At 41.9% G+C, this 22029-nt stretch overlaps 3 protein-coding genes across 6 annotated transcripts in view; 2 read left to right on the top strand and 1 right to left on the bottom strand.

Moving 5' to 3' along the window:
• Positions 1 to 371: 371 nt before the first annotated feature.
• On the top strand, positions 372 to 4364 carry nkrf (NFKB repressing factor). Of its 2 annotated transcripts, XM_088384170.1 has the most exons (4): positions 372 to 566; positions 666 to 716; positions 1366 to 1489; positions 1754 to 4364. In XM_088384170.1, the coding sequence occupies exons 3-4, from the start codon at positions 1399 to 1401 to the stop codon at positions 3940 to 3942; spliced, it is 2280 nt and encodes a 759-aa protein (XP_088240296.1). In that variant the 5' UTR covers positions 372 to 566; positions 666 to 716; positions 1366 to 1398; the 3' UTR covers positions 3943 to 4364. The 2 variants fall into 2 exon arrangements, with proteins under 2 accessions (XP_088240296.1, XP_088240289.1); XM_088384163.1 differs by having other exon boundaries at positions 373 to 716.
• A 38-nt stretch (positions 4365 to 4402) lies between these two features.
• Positions 4403 to 6606, bottom strand: ube2a (ubiquitin-conjugating enzyme E2A (RAD6 homolog)). Its single transcript, XM_088384261.1, has 6 exons — positions 6322 to 6606; positions 5806 to 5886; positions 5702 to 5727; positions 5464 to 5553; positions 5283 to 5371; positions 4403 to 5206 (listed from the first exon to the last, which is right to left on the bottom strand). Exons 1-6 carry the CDS (start codon positions 6363 to 6365, stop codon positions 5078 to 5080), a joined length of 459 nt encoding a protein of 152 aa, XP_088240387.1. The 5' UTR covers positions 6366 to 6606; the 3' UTR covers positions 4403 to 5077.
• A 393-nt stretch (positions 6607 to 6999) lies between these two features.
• The window catches only part of elf1 (E74-like ETS transcription factor 1), a 40471-nt gene continuing 25441 nt past the window's right edge, over positions 7000 to 22029 (top strand). The window contains exon 1 of one of the 3 annotated variants that reach the window (XM_088384185.1): positions 7000 to 7532. The gene's annotated coding sequence lies outside the window, so the exon portion shown is untranslated. Of the gene's footprint in view, positions 7533 to 16334; positions 16479 to 17533; positions 17929 to 22029 lie in introns of those variants that run through there. The other 2 variants (XM_088384191.1, XM_088384177.1) reach the window with 2 other exon arrangements.

Here is a 22029-nt window from a genome sequence, read left to right on the forward strand (position 1 = left end):
TTTTTTGTCATAATTTAATTGCTCATGACAAATGCATCCAATTATTTTAAATTTTTGTTTGATTTAGCCTTTAAAACAAAATTTGGAAATGTATTTGCTGCGATAGGGTCCAGCACGTCGCGACCACCGTGAGTCTTAAGCGGCTCGGGAAATGAATGAGTGAATATTTGTAACCAAGTTACCCATTCGATGATTAAAAAAAAAATCTTTGTGGCAGCAGCACAATACTGGAGTAATTGCCGCAAAGCAGGGAGTCGCTGATGGTGCAGGTCGTACACTTGCCTGTCTTTTGTGCAGACACCATGAGTTCGTTTTCCCGCATATGAAGGTGTGAATGTGTGCGTGAGAAAAAGGAAAGAAGAAAAAAATGCCGTAAAGCATTATGGGTACTGTGTGGACCAGAGTGCCGCCATGACAGAAGCATGTATGCCACGCTCGCGGGAGTAGAAAAAGGACGGGCCCTAACAGCGTCAACAAAACGTCCTTCCCGAGATGCTTTTTTCGAGTAACTCCGACCTGAAATGTCCTTATTTTCTTTGTAGACGCTTTAGAACGCCAACGATCCGGTAATCTACATAATACATAGCCAGCAAGTTGCTCTCCAAGCCTGTTAGCTAAAATAGGCTAACACGGCGGCTATTTTTTTTTGTATTCGTTGTATTTAGAGCTACTTAAAAAATAACGGGTGAGTTGACACAGGCTACCTGCAGAGAAAGGTAAGCAGTTACTCACGCACACATAGCAGTCTATTAAACGAAGCATTTGGGTCATGCAACGCTTACGGATACCCAACTCGGCCTGCTTATCCAGTCAGTCGTATATACAGCCTCAACTAAAACGATCAGATTTCCTACAAATCCAATATATTGGATTGCTGTAATCTGACGTGGAACGTAATACTCGTTATCTTTTCGGGTACATTAACGTGACAGCACAACAGTTGCTGCCCATCCGTATTGTTATGTAACGTTTAATTATCGTTTGCTTCCCGAGTACTAAATAGGCCTTACTGGAGGGTCAGGATGAAGAACAAAGACGAACATGACAAGTTCAAGACAGACTTCCAAAATCCTACGTAAACTGGATGACGTCATAGTTTTGGCACGCAAATGCAGTACAGGGGTTCCTCCGTTCATGACGTTATGTTCCTACGCTGTGGCGTTAACCGAATTTCGGTCTATGTCGGAACATTAATAAATTTAGACTGTTCATTGTTCACTTTTGTAAGTTCTCAAACCACGTCTTATATTTTAACTGAGGACATCCCAAGGAGAATGAACATCACTCAATGAATTCTTCGACTTGAATTGTCGTTATTCCTTGCCTAATGCAACATGTTTTTGCCATGTTTGTTGTGCTTTACAGGTATGGCCTGGTTTTGACCGGACGCTGCTGGTGATGGCAGAGGGCAGCTGTGCAGGCGAAATGCACTCCTATGACCCGAGTCATAGCTCTCAAGCAAAAAAGAGACGCATTTCTCCTGGTGGTGGTGAGTTTTATTGAATTGAACTGGAATATGAATTCAAGATCACTTGTGCAAAATTCACTTAAATAGCTTGGACACAATTTGGCCTCAACAGAACTTGCGCACCCATTAAATATTAGTTGAATTGCCCAGAGCTGCCATTTCATTTTCAGCCCTACGACACAGCAGCACTATCATGTCAAATCCAAAAGCTAAGCAAAAGAAGCACCGATTAAAGTGTCATTTTTGATGGTCTACTCACTAAGTTTTTGTGTATCACATTTGCAGGAGAAGAGCCCATGAGGAAGATGCCTGTGTCAAAGTTTGGTATGCGACCTCGATTTGAGCCTGTGCAATTTGTTAGCGGCAGCAGCAGTATTGGCGCTGGTGGAGTAGGAAATGGCCCAGATGAGAAGGAGAACGATAAGGAGCCCCAAAGCAGTGACCACCCCAGAAGTACTGACCCGTATGCTGGCCGATACAGGGAATATGAACACGCTTCCTACGGTAGCACGGGCAGAGCACCGAGCACCTCCTCTTTCAGGCCTGCTTTTGACTTCCGTAGAGATCGAGAACGGCACAAGAATAACGTTCCTTCGGGCGGTCCAGTCAGCTTAGGCTACGGAGGCCGAGGCTCCGCATCTAACTTTATGGCAGCAATTCAACAAGATTATGCAAAGAAGTATGAGACCCACAGCTTTTGCAACACAGATTTCTATTCGCAGCCGTACAGGCACAATGGATACAGGGGCGGGAACAGATCAGGCGACTGGGACTGTGGACGGCAGGGTTTGGGGTACAGCCACACGGATCGTCCTCATAACAGAGCGTACAGCGGGCCTGCCGACTCTCAGCCGGAGGAATTGCTGCCGCAGCCGCCACCTATCAGTCCTTTCACTTTCATGGAGAAGAACAGGCTCATTACCAGTCTGCCGACCGCCTTGGCGGGCTCTTTGTCGCATCCTCAGTACATTACCGGAACTGAGGATCTGAATTACAGTTTGATATTGAGTGAGAGCATCCAGATCTTCGGGACCAACCCTGAGTACACTTACGTCAACTTGAGGCATATCCCTCAAGCCGACCTACCCAAGAACCGCAAAGTTATGACAGATGGCTATGCCTGCGAGCTGAGATGTCAGGGAGTCTATCTGGCCACGGGCTACTCTTTCAGTAAAATCGGCGCGAGGGACCGCGCCTCCGAACACGCCGTCAGGCTCTTGATGAAGCCTGTCGAGTTGCGCGTGATCCCACGCAAGCACAAGGGCAACATTTTCAACGACCTTGTGGTGTGCCAGATGAGCTGCCCTGCCCCCGCCTTAACGCCCGCTCTTCGCAAGCCGAGGATCAGGGGCGATCCCAAATTTAAGGGCCCCAACGAGCCCGACATGCGCAAGCGTTGGACGGAGTTTGTGGTCCTGGGCAATGGCCAAGACGCCATCTGCATTCTCAACAATTCTGCCGCTCTCTGTCACATGAAGGTGGACTACAGGTTTGAGCTGCTGCCCAACCTCAGCTGGATGTGCAGCGTCTACGTGCAGGATGAAATGGTGGCGCAGGCCAGCGGCACCAAAAAGAACTCTAAGCACGCTGCGGCAGAAGCGGCCCTGGCAAAGCTGCGCTTGAATCAACCGCGCCGGCAGCGAGCGCGCCAGCACACCCGGGGACATGACCAGTCGGAATCCTCCGCTGGGCAATTCGGCACGAGGAAGAAACATCTGAGTGAGGTGGTCATCTTGGAGAATTCTGATAACGCCGCGTGCATCATCAATGACACGGCTCAGTTCAACAGCATGAAGGCCAGCTACAAGTTCATCTGTTTGTCCGATAATCGCTGGAGGTGCGAAGTGTACTTGGATGAACAATTTGTGGCAGCAGGAGTAGGCGCCAAAAAGCAGGTGAAGCACTTGGCGGCACAGGAGGCCGTAGACACCCTGAGAAAGACGCAGGCAGTGGTGAAGTCCACCATGAAGTTGGAGAGTCACGCCAAGGCCATCTCCCGTTCGGAGATCCAGGATCGCTCGAGAGAGGAAGCCATGAATCAGGTGATAAAAGAGGACAACATTGGGAACCAGCTGCTGCGGAAGATGGGTTGGACAGGTGGAGGTTTGGGCAGAGACGGAGAAGGCATCGCCGAGCCCATCAAAGTTAAGGAGAAGTTTTCCAGGGCGGGTTTGGGTATGGACTCAAACAAGTGCAGCCTCAACAAACGGAAACTCGAAAGCATCATCAGTGACTACGCCAGGTCGGACCGCCAGGACGATCTGCACTTCTCCACCGACCTGACCAGCGATGACCGCCAGCGGATCCACCTAGTGTCTCACAAGTACGGCCTACGGAGCAAGTCGTGCGGGCAGGGCAGGCATCGCTACCTCGTCGTCAGTCGCAGAGTGGACAAAAATAAGCTCATTGGCCAGCTCCTGCAGGAAGGGCAAGTGGGTCGCTACGAACTGGTCAAACCTCAGACGTCGCACTGATTTGCATATCAACTCCAGCTGTGAGCTTTAACTTCACAAATCCACATTATCAATTTGGACTCTACAAATAAGGTCTTAAGGGTTCCTGCATTCCATTCCCCCAAACAATTAACTTTGATATGTTTACATGTCACCTTTATTTACCTTGGCGCACGCTTGCGTCTAAGTGTCTTGATGAGGGTCATAGTCACCAAAAATTTAAGGGACTGTTTCACTGTGTGTAAAACATGTAATGCAAGTCGATTCATGTTACAATAGGACTACGAGATCATTAACTCTGATGGGAGTTAGGCATAATTTGTTTTGCAGCACACTGAATTTTCGGAGCCCTTTCCATGGTTATTGTACAAGAGCTACATTTGCATTGTCAAAATGTGTGTCCAGACATATTTGCAAATAAACAAACAGCAAATAAAATCAAACTGACTTGACAAAACCTTGCTTCTTTCAAAGGAAACACTTGTAACATAGATCGTTTTATTTACAAGAAAATGTACAGTTTGTTACATGGGTTACCAGTGTAAACTTTAAGGACAAATCATCTTGTATGAATACTTCACTCTGATCACTAATTTTGCATGATTGTGAAATAGCTTAGCAAAGAAACATCCTCAGTCTTTAAATGTCAGCATTTTGTCAGTGAATGGGGCAGTCATGTCTTGTGTGTCGTACTCAAACACAAAGAGCATCTGAAATCCACAAGTCAGGTTAATTCTAATGCTTCAATCAAAAATATCAGTCCCACTTGAAAGGCTTTCAGAAGGCAAAACAAAGCACACTGATACAACAAAAAGAAATAACCACAAATACATGTTTGTGTCAAAATAAGAACAGTAGGTGGTTTTACAGCAAGCACATAGTTAGCAGCCATTTTGCACACAAAAAAAGAGACAAGTAACCCAGATATAACAAGGTACATTAACTTTTTTTTCTTTTAAACAAACACATTTTAGCCTGATGATGGCATTCAGCAGAAGTGAACGCCTCAAACACGACCGACAGCGTACAAACTTGGCAACCGACAGTTTCTTTTGGCAGGAGAGGGTGGCAAAACGCATACTGTGAGATGAGTTGACAACTAGAGGTCGGACACTGTTCATGGCGGGGACCACGACAACAATGACGTTGACGTGGGTCAACAGTCGCGCCAACTCTGTTCAACGATAGCAGAAACTCTCTTCTCATACTCCCGCTTGTTCTCCTGGTACAGCTGGGCTGCCTGGCTGTTGGCCGGACTGTTGGGGTTGGGCTCATCCAGTAAAGACTTGGCGAAAACACAACAAAAGCACGTCAGCGGACGAGGAGAATAGTGACAATAGCCAGCGTCGTGATTGTGGCACCTGTATTGATGTTAATATTGAAGACACATCATAAGTGGGACTCCAACGATTCTGAAGTATATCTAAGCATATGCTGCCATCGGCGTATACTACAAAAGGAATAAAAGTGTTTCGTTAGTTTTGACAGTATACAATGATTGCTTGAGCTAATACAGGATATGCAAGACTTTCATCCATTTACCATTAGGATGAAACATTTTAGAGACAAATCTCACGGTTGGGGGCTTATTTGGATATTCCTCTGTGAACTCTATGGTAAGTTTAAATGTTCCTGGAAGGAAGAAAATTATTAGCATTGCAGTGGCATAAGGATGTGCAGTAACTAAAATACAAAGAACCCTGTAAAAATACAAACTTTTAAGTTTACGTGCACGTCCCTTGTAAATTTAACAGACCTGGATGTTTGACAAAAGACTTACCATCTTCAAAAGGAGTTCCCTCTGGCCTATGAAAGAAAGACAAGCATGTTAGAGAGACGTTTAATATCAGAAAGCCTGTTACATTAAGTTAGGGACCAACTTACCCAAAAATGACAGCATTCCATACCATAATATTGTTTTCTGAGGGGGCCCCGCTGACTCCAGCTGGAGGATCTTCTTGCAGCCTTACGAATGGAGCATACAAATAAGTTGATGTAATAACAGTGGTGTGATCAACACTGTCGCTAATGACTTATGAATGACTTATAGCTAAAAGGCATAAATAAGATTTGGGTTGAATACGTTATACGTTAAGGACGTAAACGCATCACCTGAAATCTTGACTGACAACTGTGGTCATACGTATCATGGGATGCTAACACTAGTGCTAACACAAGTGTCGATGTAAGCCGTTTGTCTCCATTTGTAATTCACCCCATCAATATCTAACATCGTCGACTTTACGCTTTAAACTAAACAACACTCCGACGAAAGAAATGGGTAGTTCAAAATACCACAGAATGTGATGACAAGTGTGTAAATGTAGCAACGCTGACGGGCTAGCCCACGGGTTGCTAATGTTAGCTTTTAGCTTCTTGCCTTGTTTTCGTCTCGCTTACCGTTTAAAATCTCTCATTAAACGTCGTCTCGCCGGAGTTGACATCCTACACACTTACGCTTAAATGTACGTATCGAGTGCACGGGGGATCGAGATAAAGTAGGGGGAAGTTTGTTTTAAATCTAAATAAGTGATTAGATTCGACACTAAGCTAACTGGACGCCGATTGTTAGTTTGTCAAATATTTGGCTGCCTGAGCCGCTCGCCCTCGGACGCAACCATAAGTATTAGAACGGGGGCATTATTGCTATTTGACCAACATTTACTGATTTATAAGTTGCTATACACATTACACTGTATCTTTCATTTATTAGATTTATGGTTATTAATGTAAAAGCATAATGAGCGTAATATATTATCCTAACATTTAACATTACAGCATTTGACTGCGCTAGCACGACAAATGGAACATTCTAGAAACGTTTACGTCATGTGTCAAGCGACAATATCTTTTTTTTTGTGCACTTGAATTTTTTAGGCTGTCCACTCATCCCGAATGTTTAACTTTAATACACAGTTTTTCTCACCGTTACTATATTCACTTTAAATACTGCGACGTCTGCCGAGGACCGCTGTCACGGGAAGAGATTTTGTTACTAACAACAGCCACGAGAGGGAGTGCTGCTCCACTCACTGGCGTTTACAGTCTCTGGGCAACAAAACAATGAAAAAGGCTTAATTATCCTTTTGGAGCTGTGTTTCTCAGATTGACGATGCGAGTTAGATTCCCGTTCGGGACTCCGCCTTTCGACGGGGACTCCACAGTTGCTCAACCCAGGGAGATTTCCATATAGATCTATATGACACACCTGCGTTGACTTAAAAAGAACGAGCCAAACACACCTTCTAGTCTATCGAGAGAAAAGATAACGACATTGATATTGCAATTGATATTCTAAAATATTCGTTTACATACTTCTTCCAGACTAAAAAGAAGATGAATTAAAAAAAGAAAAAAGAAAAAAAAACTTTTCGGCACAGGGGGACTATCGCTTCCCAGGAAAATGTGACTGCTAGGAATTCCCCACGCGTTATTGGAGAGAACGTCAGCGTTGTGCCAGGCAGGGAGCCGTGGCAGGAGGAGGCTTCAACCGCTGCCCGCTTGTGTAGCCTCGGCTCGCCTTTCGTCTCAGGATAATGCTGTTATTTTTCTCATTTATTGTAATTCCCGAAGACGTCGGGAACATCTAAGTAATCGTCGTCTCCTAAAGGGTGAGTGTTCAAGTTTACATATTAAACATATTTCGCTGTTGTGATGTAAACAGTGCGTCTATTATTCCCATTTATTGCGTTAAAATGCATATCTTAAGTAGTGATCGCGCCTGGTAAAGGGATTAAGATGGATGAATTTATAACAGCAAATGATTGTTAAGAGACGGTCTAAAGTTGATTAAACTTAACTCATGATGTGAGTGCTTCCTGTTGCTTGGTTACTTGCGTCGCTATAGACTGGTGCTTGTCGAACGTTTTACACGAAGCCCCCCCCCCCAAGATGTTTTATTCATGAAAAGTAAGCCACAGTGACCCAATACAGTTTGATTTCTACCTTCTATTAAATCAACGTACCAGAATTGACATTATAGCTGGCGTTCCGTCTCCTTTAGAAAACAAAACTACTTAATATCTTTTCGACTGACACTTCACACATTTAAACTATGAGCGTAGAGAACGAAGCTGAAGTTGACATTCAACCCTGCTTTCTCTACCATTAGCTTGGTCGAATGACAAAAGTGTTTGCTCGTGGTGCCATTGGAAAAAGCTTAGGCTATTGCCAACCACATCCATGTGTGACGTAATCACTACATGTCTACCTGTCTACAGCCCAGATCTTCACGCCTTTATTGTGACCGGTAGTGGTAACTGCATGTCTAAGTTTATGTGGCACAATCTTTGCATATTTGTGTTTTGGGGTTGTAGAATTTGCTCACTGCTGATGTTAAGTGTGACATTTATTCTTATTGTTTGAAAACATGGCAGCCACAAGCATCTGATGGATTTTTTCCCCAGTGGGTTTGTGAAGGGTTTGTTGCTGAGAGAGACGCGTAGACCTATGTCGGCATGTCATGAATCATTTTTACAAAATTACCCTAATCAGGACGGCAGTCATGTGGTGTAAAAGCACAGGTGCTTATGCGAGGCCACCGCCTTCACATGATGTCACCCTCTCAGCTTTATTTTTTCCAAGATAGGATTTAGGAGGAATGTTGATGAAAACCTCAGTGAACTCCCTCTGTTTTATTTACTTACTTACAACATTGCTATACAGTAAACACTATTGTGTGTGTGATCAATACGAGTCTCCCGGGGATTCTCAAATGTTTCCCAGATGTTTACATTTTTGGCTCAAGACGTTTTTTTGTCATGGGACGCGCTCGCCCGACCTCATTGGTCACCGGCTCCCTTCGGAGGAGGCGGCAGTGACGCTAGTGGTGGGAGGGGGAGACTGAACGACAGACAAGAATCCTGTCCCCTCCTCCCGTCCAGTTTTCCCATGGTGGGATCGCTGGTCGAGGGATAATTGGAAACTCCAATCCACTGAAAGCAATTATCCCCAGCAAGAGTTTCCAAATATACTCCAGCGAAGGTTCGCCTGTGCCATTTGTTTTTACACCATCCCGCCATGCTGTTGCTCTCTGATATGCTCATCAGCGTGCGCGCGCGCGTGGTTGTGTGTCTGCAGATTAGAGAATGTGGCTTCCCGACAGCCTTCGTATCCCGTGACAGCGAAGTCACTCCTTCAAGTGTGATCCTGCAGAGCAAAGACTCTCTGCCCTTCTTTATTATTATTGAGCAAAGCTCATTGAAGCCTTTCTTGTACTGCTTGTCTGAGGTCTGCTCAGCCTCCTTAATGGCTCTCCAAGTATCGATCAGACTTCACAAAAAAGACAAACTGAGCTCATAAGCTATTTGGAAGACAGCGCTGCTCAAATTTCAAAAAAGCTTTCAGAACGGATGAGTCCCAGACGAGTGCAATAAGTCAAATGTATTTCTTTCTTTATCTATGCAGTTGGGGAATGTCCTCCTCTCTATTCTGCGTATTTGAGACAATATAATAATACTAGCAATCCGTGCAAGAAGTGGTCATTAGATTACATTTGTTGCCCTGCTTGACTACATAGTACATATTAAACTATGTAATTTGACACCTCCGTCCTAACCACAAGGTGGCAATGTTCATAATGCTTTGAAACCACCGTGCCACGAGATGGCTGATAACACAAATGACATGCACAATATTAAGAACTCACTTGGGGAAAAGGAGAATCAAAACTGCCTTAACTTCCCTTTTAATTGGTGGGAAAACACCCGCCGCTCTCTGGGGCACTTTCCTCATGTCTTCAACCTCGTTGGAGGAAACTGCGAGAGCTCCCTGTAATGGTGACAGTTGAGAGAGCTCCCTGTAATGGTGACAGTTGAATTCCACCCCGTCAGACATGTTGGAGGCCGCTGCTGCTGTGCATGACGTCAGGTTGAGAGAGGGGAGAGGCAAGGGAGGTTTCACCTGCTCCCTCATTCCTCTCTCGCACTTCATGTCTGGCAAGCATGTGTCCCACAGCCTTCACCCTGTATGACTTTCTCTTTTGGTGTGTGAGTGGATTGTCAAGATTTAGGGCCAAGTTTTAAGAAAATAGGCCTACTTTTAATACCAGTCCCCGTAGGAGGCAGCACAATAGTTTTGTGTTATCACAAAATAATATAATATAAACATAATATAAGTATTTTCAATTTATCTGTGTTAACAGATGGCTACTTTGTATGGTGCGATGCATAGTACACAGTACATTTACTTGCTGAGGAAATCAGAGTATAACGAATATAATTGGTCAACATTTTTAGCACTTCTCAGGTCTTACTTACTGTAAGGCTTTCAAAATAAATGACAGAAACAGTTAATGTTTGATCTTATTATATAAAGTGCTTTGTTGAAGTTGCAGCAGCTACCTATAAACTTGCTACCATGTTTTTTTCCTTGATTGAACTAATAACATTATTGTTGTGTATGTTTTTAAGGATTTTAAATTTGACTATCTTTAGATTGAACATCACAAAATGTTTATTCATTTTTCCAGTCCGCTAATCAGTGCCAAAGTTGTTTGAAGAGAATCTAAATAAGTCTAAAATTGTCCTGTTTTTGTTTTGACAGTCGGAATTAGATGACATTTGTGTGTTTCCCCTGCTTGTGCAACACATGACATAGCCTTTGACTTTGCCTCCGCTGTGATGATTCACCCTTGCAGCATGCCATGCCGTTATTTAACCACACTGCTTTGATATTTTTATGATGGCTGAAAGCTCGTAGGGCCGACGTGCATATGAGGAGTGGCTCGGGTCGACAGGTTCTCTTTTACTGGAACAATGATTTTTGTCTTTTGAGTTAATTTAAGCATGACACACATCCTCAAGGTTTGTTGAATAATTGAACTGCAAGAAGCCAATGGCTATTATAATCCTGGCCCTGGGTGACTAGAGTGCAGAATGTATATGCTTGCTCCGGGCCTGCTCTTGTAATAATAATGAGCTGTAGCTCTACCAGCCTGGTCATTGGAGTAAAACGGAGCTGTTGTGCTGATTAGAACTGAATAATATGTGTTTATGTTGTTTTCATAGAAGACAGCTATTGTATGTAACATAGCAATGGCCTCTTGTGTGGACGATATCTGACTACAGAGAGCAGTGTCTTTTATATTTAATGAGTTGCACTCAGCTAGTGCAGTCTGCCTTCGCCACTGGCCATTTTGCACTGGCGCAATTCTGGCGCTGCTCCACTCGTTCTACCAGATTGCACTGTGTTGTGTTTACATTTTCCCAAAGTGTGATTAAACTCTGTTTTCTGCCTCTTCCCCTGTTTCCTGTTGTGCAGCTGTGAGAATGGAGCCTTGGCACTATAATACAGCATAAAAAAAGTAATAAGGATTAGATCTATTCATGTTTCACACATCAGCGTGTCAAATAGTCTGTTGTGCGTTTTGAGAAGGAGTACTGAGTAAATATGTTAACCTGGTGTGCTGGCTGCTTGTTAGGTGTGTTGTTTCAGTGTCATTTGAAACGCTTATCTTGAGGGCACAATCACACAAATCCTGCCAAGCTATTAGAGAAAACTATGTTTTTTTTAAGAACAAGGAATCCTGAGTCGAGATGTAAACTTCTGCATTTGCTTCATGCCCCAGTTGCTAGCTAGCTTGCTTTTATCGCCATTTTTAAAAACTTACCCTGTGGTCACAGTCACACAAACCTTGCCGAGCAATGTGTTTGCAAACATCATCTGCTTCACTATTTGGAGGTTCTGAGTTAGGTTCTCGGCTCTGGGCTCATTCGCATGTTCTTCCTTCACTTGTTTGGCGTGTCTGTGGCTAGTCTGGCTTCCTCCCACATTCCAAAACCACGCAGACTAAATTTTTCCTCGTTGAGAATGTGATAGAATTTGCTGGTGACCTGTCCACACGACTTGCAGTCAGTAAATGGAAAGATTGACACCCTCACTCATTACTATCAACTGATGACTTCTCCCTTTTATAAAATTAAAGAAAGAATAATGACTGTGAAAAAGTACATTCTAGTGTTATATCATGTAAAAAATAAATGCTAGAATAATGACCCTGTTCTAAAATTTGTATGTACCCTATGCAAGCTTAATGTCTAATAATAAAAGTTATACTGCTGCAGTGCCTGCTGCTGGCTTGGCATGCATACTGCAGTTAATTTTTATTTTATTTTATTTTATTTTTACACCAAAAATACTTATGGCTCAGTGACCTGTTGCATGTGTAACAATCACGAAATATATTTCATATACCAGGTAAATAAAAAAATACTGTAAAAGCTACTGCATATAAAGTATATCAATATTAGTCTTAGCAGGTTAAATTGACCCTCAACACAATGGAAGTACTGTATGTATTTTGTTCCTACAGATTGTAAAAATGACTTGTTTGACATAAAGTGTTAGTTTCATACAAGGTTCACCAACATGATGGCATGGTTGCCGGATGAGTAACCTGTGGGCATATTGTAAAATTACACTAGCTCACCTGTGACCTGTGTAGAAGTCATCATTTGAAAACGTAAACACTTGCACAGATCTGTAAAATGTTATATATATGTATTTGTTACCTTTTGATAACTATTGTGAGAAATCATTATCTTGATGAATGTCTACACAGATGAATATTATGTACACCGGTTAACTCGATCTACCGTAACACTTTATAGTCCTGTGTATCGTTGTGTCATCATTGCGATGAATCAGATCAATCACATGATTCCTGATACACTGTTTATATAGTAGCATCCACACTGCACTTAGGAGCACTGTGTCGTCATGCTCGGTCAACACATCTTATCATCTTGGGAGTGAGACTGACAGCTAAAATCAAAAATTATACATTTTTCACTCTTCTACTGGTTTTTGATACTCTTTGCCTATCCTGTGGTCCTCCAGACATTCTTCCTCTTCTCGACCTCCGCGCCACACAAATAATGCAGCCTGTCCTCCAAAGCCCCCGTGTATCTCAGGCCTTCAAGGATGTTCTTATCAGAGTTTGAGTCCACAGTACTCTGGCATAACTCTTAACGGAATGATCTTGATTCTTTCTGATACTTAAACAATGCCATGCTTCAGTGGACTGTTGCAAAGACAAAATGTGCGTACGCTGGTGGTTTGGTGCGTAGCAGTTGCGTTTTCATATTCAAAGGACACAGATTGAAAATAAAGGGCTTGTGTTTTTACATGATGATAGTCAGTGGACCATCTTTTATTGAGAAGGCTGAAAGGTGTGTCTTTTAAAAGGGGCTCACGTGACCCAGAAGTGGTAGCATGTGTGACTTATGTGTCATTCGAGCAATGAAGGCCTTTTTGGACTTTCCAAGTAATTTGACTTTATTGCTTTTCCTCATTTTGGATATACTTTGCTGAGATTCCTGGTGAGTTCCTGAAATACTTAAAAACTAATCGGCCTCTGTTCCGGCGTCTAAAGGCAGGAGGAGCAACATTTCCTTGGTATGATTAATGCATTGTATCCTTTCACCTGCTTTAGGGCGTTATCTTCATTCCACTTGATGTCTTTCTTCAGAACAACACTTTAATTGATATGTTCAGCTGCATTTGTTGTGTGAAAATTTTACAGTTTAAATAACTGAGTGTATATCACATGTAATCTCCAAAATTGATGTGGACATGTGTACTTATGCCCACTTCAACCTCCGAAAATAGAATCGCAACGATAAGCTATAGCTCACAATATGAAATTAGTAAATGGGGTGCTTGCTTCATTTCTCTCTTGCAAGTCAGTTTTTCTTTACTAATACTCATACTTTTATTAAATAACTATCATGTAAATACAATAAATATGATAATAAATATATTTATATGGCGCCCTTCAAGACATCAGGGACACTTTTGTATCGGGAAAAAAAACAACAAAAAAAACCCCTGAACAGCTGGGATAAGGAATAGTGGCGTTGTCGGTGGTGACCAGAAGCTCCAACCAGGCCAGAGAATGAAGCCAGTGTTTGTGCTGTAAGCCTTGGTGGGGGTAGTGGCTCAAAGTTCACTTCCACCGGAGCGCGACAGCAATTAGGTCGGGTAACGAGACAATGATGTCCGCGCGAGGAGGTTTCCAACAATAGCCGAGCCCGAGGAGCTGCATGGCAGTACCCCAACTCCAGCTCTGGAGCGAGGCAGCCCTCATGTTCAGTAAGGCATTACCTTACAAAGTCCGACAAAAACAATTCATTGTCCAAGTCAGAATCATTGAATTGATTGTACGCCTTTTCCGAGCTGAATTCAAAGGCAGTGAGATAAGACGCTTCCACTGGCCAAGAAGCAAGTTAGCTGTGTTCACGCCCACAGCGGCGCAAAGGTCCCTTTTCTAACTACCATCGGTTACAAAAATATGTATGAAAAGAATGAAAATTCTCCATCCATGCACACGGTTAGCTCGAATGTGGGGCCCTCGGTGCGTGTCTGTTAGTGTGTGCCACTGTGCAATTCAAATGACCTTATTGAGTCAACGAAATGTTGAAAGGCTTGCTTCCTATTTTCAATCCATTTGGGGAAATACACTTGTGAAGAGCTGAAAAACACTTTGTGGACTGAGTTACATTGAGCACTCAAGTTCACTGTCACCGTAGTTCCCCCTTGCATTGTCCTCTTAGTTCCTCTGCTTCAAAAAGAGAACAACAACAGTGTATGATTACAACACAACATGTATGTATGTGCATTTGTATGTATGTATGTATGTTTATATATAATTTATTGCAAATTACTCTGTAGACCCCTGAGTATGGCTCATGGCAATCTTCAAGCATTGCTATATTCAATACTTTGATTCAAAGGAAAGCTGGATGTGTTCAAACATATTCAAACTTGTGTTTCAGATCAAAATGCAAATATCTCAAAAGCTCCAATTAGGGCTGTCGCTATTGAATAATTTCAAAATTTATTATTCTATTAATTATTCCATCGCTTTATTGAATAATCTGCTACAATTTCATTTGCATTGAAGTGTATTAAAAAAACGTTTTTTTTATGATTGCTGTTTATTAACCAATTATATTTGTTTATTTAATTTTGTTTAGTGAGTAAAACACTTGATCTTTTTGTTAGAACTCAAATGTTTTCAGTCTACTGCAAAAATGAATGTACAGGTCTCACTGATAGAATACTTTTGGAGGGGAACAATCTTTATTATATGAGATACCGCTCAGACCCACTTGTGATCGGTTAAAATCTGCAATATAGTTACAAATATATAGTTTTAATGTTTCCACATAATTTGAACACATCTAAATTGAATAAACCAAGTGTTTTAAAGTAGTTCTTCGTGCAATTTTCACTTTCTCACTGTCCTAAAATTGTAGAGATCATGTAAAATCACTGCAAGGAAAAAAAAAAAAGACTCGCTTGCATAATCGTTTAACTGTATGTGTATGTGCAGAGCATGATAATCCTCCTATAGCTTTCAAATGTAGCTTGACATAAAGGGGGTGTACAGATTGGAATGTGTAATGATATTTTTTGGTGCTCACCACAGACCACAGCTTCCTGTTTGCTCACATGTCATTTCTCTTCAGCTTCTTCTCAGTAGGTTAAAGCTACATCCTTCTATCAGCTTTGCCATAATCCTTTGAATGCTGTATATTCTTTGTTGGTTACTGCCATTTAGTTTATTGCATTAGGCGTTGTCCTTATTTGGGACTTTCTCGTAACTTTTTTTAAATACCTCATTCTTGTTGGCTGGAGCACAAAATTCATGAAAAAATGAGTTCTTCAGTTAATAATGAAAGATATATTAAAATAAAATATTGTCAATTTAATTTAAAAATACAAATTGGATGAAACGCAAAATGTTAAAAGAAAATCTACCTCAGCTGTTGTAAAAATGTTCAATTTGTGAGCTGTCTTGGCCTGGATGCGGATGTTGAACTTTTTGTCATGCTTTGCATGTATTTTTGGTTTTTGTTTTAGATTAACCCACAGTATCCTATGCCTCCAAAGAAAGTGAAAACGGCAAGCAGTAGTGTTATTACAAAGCCTAATAGTGTTGCTGTTGAGGAAAAAAGAAGGAAATACATTATCTGTTGAACCTGAGCATGGCTTTCATGTTTAGGATCTAGCTGTGTAATTTGGTTTGGTCCAAACTACCATCTGTACTATTGCAATAGTAATAACAATTCTAATGGTGTACTGCTTTTCCAAGATCTTTAACATGGGTGGACACGATGATACAAGTTAAAAACTGGTAGAAAGCATGAAACAGTTCCTCCGCAGAAGCTAGCAACCACCAGCTAGCGGCCTCTAGCCACATCTCGTTCCACCTTCTCGCTGGCGATAGTGTTACTGAGGCTTCGTAGTCTAAATAAATCCCTTTTGCTTCCCTGCATGTTAACATGTCATCTCACTACCTGATTACAGAGCATTGTTCACATTTGCTATGGATACCAATAGCTAGATAAAAGCGGCTACATCCCACAATGCCACATGGCTTCCACATTGCATTATGGGAAGCTGCGGCCATTATCTCTCCATGCAGTGAGATGGCAACTTGCATGGAGGAAGATTTATTGAGACTATGAAGCCTCATGAACACTATCACCGTCACTAGCGAACTCTTGTACCATCAGTGGAGGTGGAACCTTGACAAACACTCCATGGCTGAGGTCTGGTTTGAAAGCGTTAGCTAAGTGTTATGTGCTTTGCTCCAAGTGTTTTTGACTTGTCTCTTTGTTTGTGTCCACCTATGTTAAGCGCGATAAAACATTTCCCAGCTAAGCAACCATAACCAACCCCCCTGTTTTCACTTACATATTTATTTTAAACACACACTGATAAAAACTAGGTAAATATAACTTCTTTTTACCACTGTAACGAATTAGTTGAACTAGCATTAATTTTAACGTGGAGCAGTATTTGATTTGCAAAATGTTTCAGGTTACAGGGTGCTTACTGGTCAAATTAAATTTCTATCCACTGTATATGACTTATTCTCTTATTATGATTGAGCTCAAATATTTGCCTTTTTGTCTGAAAAATATATTTTTGTCCTTTAAAATCATTTTTGTCCAAATATACATGAATCTGATTGAGAGTGACTGTAATCTACGATATTCGTACAGCAATTACAACTTTATTCTATGACTATTCTTAGTTAATGAGGTCTTTTGTGTGACTATTTTGGCTTCATTCTTGAAGTGTCACCAGTATTACACTCCCTGACCTTTGCGACATTGGTTGCACAGTGACAGTGAATCTCAATGGAGCCTGAGATGATGTCAGCGTGTCTTGTGATGGAACGTGATCACTTCATTTTCAAGTGAGGGGAGGAGTCTTTGATGGCTTCATTCTTTGTGTCTCCTACAAGCAGTAGTTGCTTTATGAGTTGTTGGTTTTATTTGTTCTGGACTTTTTCGGACGATCCTTGCTAAATTACCCACTGTGACGAGGCTATTAGGCTCACATTTCAACGTGAAGGCTTCATTTTAGGCCTCACTTTTTTTCTCAGGTCAAAGTCTACTGTGGGTGTGTACCTGTGTTTACCTTCGGCTCCTCTGCTGCAGGAGAAACCCGTCTATCGTCTTTCTCACAGCCCGGCCCCGTGGCTGAGTTCCACACCCCTCCCCCCGCCCCTTCCCTCCTCACCTCCATCAAATCCCAGAGAATGCACCTTTGCAGATTTGCCTGCAGGGCTCCGCACCTAAGCGAGTGCTGATTGGCCAGGTACAAGGCGCCTGCCCGGGGGCCGCTCTCTACCAATGGCGACAAGGCTTCGTGACTCATAGGGAGAGGACGGCTCACTTCACGACACTTCTCCTTTTTCTGCCTCCAACTCATTTGTCGTCTCTTCTTGTTTTTTTTTTTTTTTGTTTGTTTTTTTTACCCCCCCCCCACCTCGTCTTACAGTTTGTCGCCGTGAGAAAGTACGTGTGGAGTGGGCCTGCAGTTGGTTGTTACACACCTTGAAAGGCTTTCTTTGGATTATCCTCCAGGGCACCTCACCAAACCATTTTTTCGACCTTTTGTTTTTGACTTTTTCATTGGTTGTATTGATGTTGACTCTTATTTTGATACTTTGTGGGATAGACCTGGTCACCTGCACCCTGTTCATTTAAGGTTAGTGGTAGTTTTCCCTCTTTTAATGGACTTCAATGCATTCTGGATTAGAGGTTTTGTTATAATGCAAAGCAAAAGTGACATCATGTTAAGGGGTTTCTACAGGACCTTTGCCTAGCGATTTCAATGCGAGTTATTCTTGGAGAACAGTTGACTTTTAAGATCTTTTAAGTCAAAGCCAACTAGTAGGTTTGGAATTTAATTAAGATTCATGTACCTGGGTCTGGCTGTGTCTTGTTTGTTGCCTTATAAGGTGTGTTGAAATAAGGGCGGGAGCTGACAATTTTGCATGGCTCTCCAAACCGGCCAAGCCCACGTTTTTTTTTTTAAATGTTTTATCATGGTGTAGTAGTCACTTGATCATCACTTTTGATAACATTTTCACTCATACCTGGATTTCAGCAGTTTTTTTGTTTTATTTTTGCCCCTGTTGTCGCTTTTACAATAAGCCAGTCGAGCGTGGCTCCACAATCGAACGATCAGAGCAGAATGTTGTTCATCCTGTAGCATTACAAAAAAGTGCGAGGTGAAAATGGGGACCAGAAGAGCTTGATTTCACTTCACTGGGAGGTTCGACCACAGTGTCTTGTTCCTCTTGTACGCAACGTTAACCCCCCCCCCCCCCCCCCAAGCTTTTTCGCGCTTTGTGTGCAAGATTTCAAGCTCCCTGGATGTGTGTTGCAGGTCCCTGTTCAAGCAGAAACTGAAACTTTTAAAACGAGATCTGATTTTTCAAGCAGGGCGCTTTGGGTAAAAACACCCACGCTTTAGAATGTTCTTGCTTGTTTGTTACCTGGTGGCTGCTTTGGTTGCCTGAATTCGCTTGGCATGAGAAACACATCAATCCTCCTTTTTAGTTTACGTACACTATTCTATGACTGGTTTGGATGCATAGTTTGCCCGACTTTGCATGTTGACCCAGTCACACCTGTGCAACCCCCCCCCCCCCCCCCCACGTCACTGCTTTGCATTGAAAATTAGGAGCAGCGCACAACTTCCACTCTGTTCATCGAGGCTGATGGTCAGGTGATGAGGGTGGTCAGAAGTGGTCACTCGGTGCCTCCTTTCAAGACTAACTTGCGTATGCTGAAGCCTGTCACAACACGACAGGACAGAGGCTGGCAGCTCAAAGAGGAGGAGGGGTGGAGTACCAGCATGCTTGGATATGGACTAGTCAAAGTTTGCAAGAATGCAGTTTATCATTATATTATTTATAATTTCTGTCCAAAAGGGATTTTAAATTACCTTCAAAGTTCGGATTTAATTGATATTTGGCTTCTAGATGTTTGTCAGAGTTGGTTCATTGATACACTGGAGAGCCAGTTCATTGAAGGATGCACAAGTTGCAGATCCAGGATTTGATAACCAGGGAATTTAAAAATTCTGAAATGTTTCCCCATTTCTCAACGAATTTTAATGACAATAGCAGGATTAAGGATGAATATAAATTAGAATATATAGACTTTGGTCTTGTTATAACTGAATTATGTGAGTGTTTATCAAAAGGTGTTTACTACAAGGTGTTTTGAAATTTCATTCTACACTTATGATAAAGATAATGCACTTAGTTAACAATGCAGCTGAGAAATAATTCAAATCAAACCAAAACTGATTGTAAATTTTATCTGGAAACTGTGAAAGAAAATCCATCTGTCCGTGCGCGCGTCCGTCTGTCCATCCACCCATCTTCTCAACCACTTATCCACACGAGAGTTGCGAGCTTGCAGGAGCCTATCCCAGCAGTCTTTGGGCGGTAGGTAGGGGACACCCTGAACTGGTTGCCAGCCAGTCGCAGGGCACATATAGACAAACAAGAATTCACGTTCACCATCACACCGACGGACAATTTTTAGTGCTCAATCAGCCTACCATACTTGTTTGTTGAGCACCTGGACAACATGCAAACGCCACACAGGAAGGCCGCACTCTGCACAGGAAGGAATTTGCACCAAAACCAGATTCTTCACCCCCAATCGGCCAACCTTGTGCTCGAAGCTTCTGCCCTAGCTACCAACTAAATTCCTGTTCCAGTTATGAACCAAGACACTCAAAAGCCCCCAAAAATACTGACTTGGCTGCGCTTAAGACCCACAGTTACTTGTTCCTTACCAAAAGCCTGGCAGCAAAATCTCCCTTTAACACAAAAGGACAAAACGACAGCAATAACTGATACGCCTCTTAAGCTGACATTGGAAATACAGCAGAAGATGGCTTGTGAGTAAGACAAACGGAAAATAAACAGTGTTGTAGCAAGTGTACAGTGGCACCATTTGGACAAATGCATTCTAAAATTCTAAAATTCATATACGGTGTGGAACCACAGCAATTCTCTTTAAATGAATAAGTGATTCTGAAAATAGATGAATGAATGTTTTAAACTATGAGCTTCCTTAGCAATTATCATGGCCTTTATTTCACATTCATTTAATATTTCACATTTTACTCAAAGGTATGTTATAAGTGACCCAAACCATAGGATCAATTATAAACTTTTACTCTTTCTATTTGAGATTACATCATGCATTTTCAGTTATGCGTGCAGTTTGTGTTGCACAGTCATTTTCCATGCCATTTATTCAATTCCCTGGTTTCCCCTGCATTTGAATGTTAAAAAAGACAACCAAGCATTTCTATAATAAGGTAATCTAATTATTGTATAAAAAAAACAAATTAAAAAAAAAAGTGCTGTCTAATTGTTATCAATAGAAAATATTTCTCCCCCTGCATACAATTAATTTAAATTGTACATTTCTGTTTACTTCCAAAATTATTTGGTTTGAAGGTTTGTACAAACTAAGTAAAATTTAAATCTTGTTTTTGGCTCAAACTAAGCATAAGCAAAAATCATTAGAATCTGTTTTGGCTGAAAGAAGTTTTCTTTTTCTATTTCTTTGCATTTGCATTTTCATGCTATTTCCAAAAGTCAAAGTCAAAGTCAGCTTTATTGTCAATTTCTCCACATGCCAAAGACACACATGTCGCTTTCTCTGTTTCACTCACTCTCTGTCTAAGATTGTGACTCCTTGCTGTCGCCGACTTGTGAAATAAAATCTGGGTGGTCACGGTTAATATGTAACACACGCATCTGCCCTGAATCCTACTGCCAAGGCGTCACTGAGCAAGGCACGTGTGTGTGTGCGCACTATGTACGTATGTGTGTCAGTAGGAGATGCAGTGATACTTTCAAGGCCACAAGTGGGCCTTCGCTCATTCCAGCCCATCCATGATAAATTAAAAAAAAAAAAACTGAATTGAGCAACCGTCTGCTAATGTTGCAACTGTCTCATGCTCTAAGCGTGCCGGGACTAGCAGCCTCACGATTGCTTTCTCGATCTATTTCCATTCATCGCCAATCAGACTTGAGAGGACACCACATTTTTTCTCCTCCTCAGACTTTTTTTTTCTTCTCAGAATTCAAGCGGATGTGATGCAATTCCGGCCTGCATTAAACCGCTCTCTCTTCCCTAAACATAGAATAGCTATCTTTCATTCAGACTTATTTCCTTTTTCCAAGTAAAGTACGAACAAGATGGTGTGCAGTTTGTCAGCAAAGAGGCCGGATGTTTGACTTATGACACCCACCTGACCTAAAAAAAAGAATACAAATAGTAGCTTAAAGATCGAGTGAGGGTGGAAGAAAAAGAAAGATGTTCTAGTATGTGGGAAAGTTAGGTCACACTCTCTGATAACACGCACATGGACACACTTGTGATTATGCAAGGTACGAAACTGGTCAAGCCTCAAGATTGAGTCCACCCCCAGACGTCATACTGTTGCTTTAGTTAGAGAATGTTTAATTGTTCTTTAATTGTTAGCAGATAACCTGTAACCGCATTCTTTCATTGAGGCTCATTAGAAGGCAGCGGCAAATTATAGAATATAAATACATTTGAATCTGCAAGTCATCTCGATACTGTTTTTCAGTGTGTTCCACTTCATATGGCTCACAATGAGATCCATACGAGAGCCGGCGATGAATACCAATAATACTTTTCTTGTCATTACATTGCAACTGTATTGCTTTTATCATAACATCATACGCGCTCAGTAATCAGGTCAGTAATCACACAAGGACATTGAAAGTCTGTTGCTAACAAAAAC

Source organism: Syngnathus floridae, chromosome 1, assembly GCF_059516105.1.
Source record: "Syngnathus floridae isolate MCC-2025c chromosome 1, RoL_Sflo_1.0, whole genome shotgun sequence".
In the NCBI taxonomy this organism is placed as follows: domain Eukaryota; kingdom Metazoa; phylum Chordata; class Actinopteri; order Syngnathiformes; family Syngnathidae; genus Syngnathus; species Syngnathus floridae.

Coding starts and splice junctions, on each gene's coding strand:
- nkrf (XM_088384170.1), top strand. CDS start 1,399: ATGGCAGAGGGCAGCTGTGCAGGCGAAATGCACTCCTATGACCCGAGT. Junction 1,490..1,753: donor ACGCATTTCTCCTGGTGGTG/GTGAGTTTTATT, acceptor TCACATTTGCAG/GAGAAGAGCCCATGAGGAAG.
- ube2a (XM_088384261.1), bottom strand. CDS start 6,365: ATGTCAACTCCGGCGAGACGACGTTTAATGAGAGATTTTAAACG. Junction 5,728..5,805: donor TGGAATGCTGTCATTTTTGG/GTAAGTTGGTCC, acceptor TTTCTTTCATAG/GCCAGAGGGAACTCCTTTTG. Junction 5,554..5,701: donor GGGAACTCCTTTTGAAGATG/GTAAGTCTTTTG, acceptor TCTTCCTTCCAG/GAACATTTAAACTTACCATA.